Here is a 1663-nt window from a genome sequence, read left to right as displayed (position 1 = left end):
TTCAAAATGTTTTCTTTTGTTGAAATTAAAAAAAATGAAGGAAAAAAGATTATACGATTAGTTAAAACTTGTGACATAAAATATAAAAATACTAAAAGATGTTACGTTAAACTACTAAGTAAAGTAAAAAAGTCCGCTGACCAAATTTCTTGCAAACTTCTTTGCAGTTCAGGTAAGAGAGATATTAATTTATTATTTATATATGTAATAATAGATCTTATATAGTTTGTACATGTTAATGCTTCATTATAATGTTTGACATTATTTATAATTATAGGTTATATTTTTCATTATATTTAAGATACATAAATGCATTGAAAAATTTTAATTATTTTTAGACGAAAAGCAATTATTGATAGATATACAACAAAATCTAATGGCAGAGTCACCAAAGATTTTGTTAAAAAGAGAAAGGATACAACTGAAGAAAATGAAAAATCATCTATAACCTCGGGTATGTATACTGATTTTAACTTTGTGGGTCCTCTAAGATAGTAATTAGACATTAAGCTAACTAGATTTACTTTTATCTTGTAAAAAATTAAAATAAATGTTAATGTTATTACTAATTTATTCTCAAATATTGTAAAATAATATAAAATGATAAAAAATATGGAATTGTTAATTATGCTTAATAAAATATTATATTATAGGAAAATGTAATATTACACCTAATTTGCCACATCAGAATTCTACTTCAGAAAATATTGTGGCTACACCTATAAAGTATTACACTGATAGTAATATTGACAATACGGGTAGTAACATCAAATTGAATTCTAATCGAGGTAAGAGAGTATAAGAAGGATTTTAATTATAATAATGAAAGCTTATTAGAAGGAATGTTTTTTTGCAAATGATATAACATAGCAAGAAATTTCAAATTGCGTTTAATAAAATATAAATATATGTACATTGCAGATAAAAACACTCCAACTTATATTAATAAAACCGAACAAAACAAACAGACTACTCCTAAAATAATTAAAAATGAATTATGCAATGCCAAGATTACTGTTTTGCGAAGTAATGTGCAAAATAATTTATTGAACAATCACTTGCAGAATACATTTTCTTTAGAAAAAAGTGATAGTTTTTCTATAACAAATTCGCCATTGAAAGAGTTTATTTTATTAAATTCATTGACAGCAATATCAACGTCATCTGAGACATTAGTCACAAATGATATTTCAGTTGTAGCAGGTAAGAATAATAAATCTTATTGTAAAAGTTAATAACAGACGTTTCTGAAATTGGAGAAAAAGAATATATTAATGTTGCTTTCATTTTATTATAAAAAATTTTTATTCCACACAAATATATACTAGAATAAACATAAGAGTGCATTTTATTTTTATAACATTATATAATATTAATACTTATATAGAATAATTTTTATAAAACTATAGAGATCTTATCTACATTTTGTAAATATTTCTATATATGTTATTAGTAAATATTACTTAATTAAGAAATGCTTTCCATTTATGATACAAGTTTATACAATGTCGTTTTATTTTTGTTCCTTATTAAATGCTAAGAAGAATAGAATAATGTTTGTATACATTTAATCAGAATTAATATAAAAATTACTTTTTCTTTTCTGATAAATATACAATTTCATCTTAAAGAAGAGAATAAAATACAGGGTGCCCCGTAATAA

At 22.7% G+C, this 1663-nt stretch overlaps 1 protein-coding gene across 1 annotated transcript in view; it reads left to right on the top strand.

The window, feature by feature from the left end:
- The window catches only part of LOC105457793, a 19453-nt gene that overhangs the window by 10387 nt on the left and 7403 nt on the right, over positions 1-1663 (top strand). The window contains exons 4-5 of the mRNA XM_011702667.1: positions 654-788; positions 922-1203. Of these exons, the coding sequence (XP_011700969.1) occupies positions 654-788; positions 922-1203 (417 nt within the window). The remainder of the gene's footprint in view (positions 1-653; positions 789-921; positions 1204-1663) is intronic.

Source organism: Wasmannia auropunctata, unplaced genomic scaffold, assembly GCF_000956235.1.
Source record: "Wasmannia auropunctata unplaced genomic scaffold, wasmannia.A_1.0 LD336103.1, whole genome shotgun sequence".
NCBI classification, from domain to species: domain Eukaryota; kingdom Metazoa; phylum Arthropoda; class Insecta; order Hymenoptera; family Formicidae; genus Wasmannia; species Wasmannia auropunctata.
The sequence above is the reverse complement of the archived record's forward strand: the minus strand, read 5'-3'. Positions and strand labels throughout refer to the sequence as shown.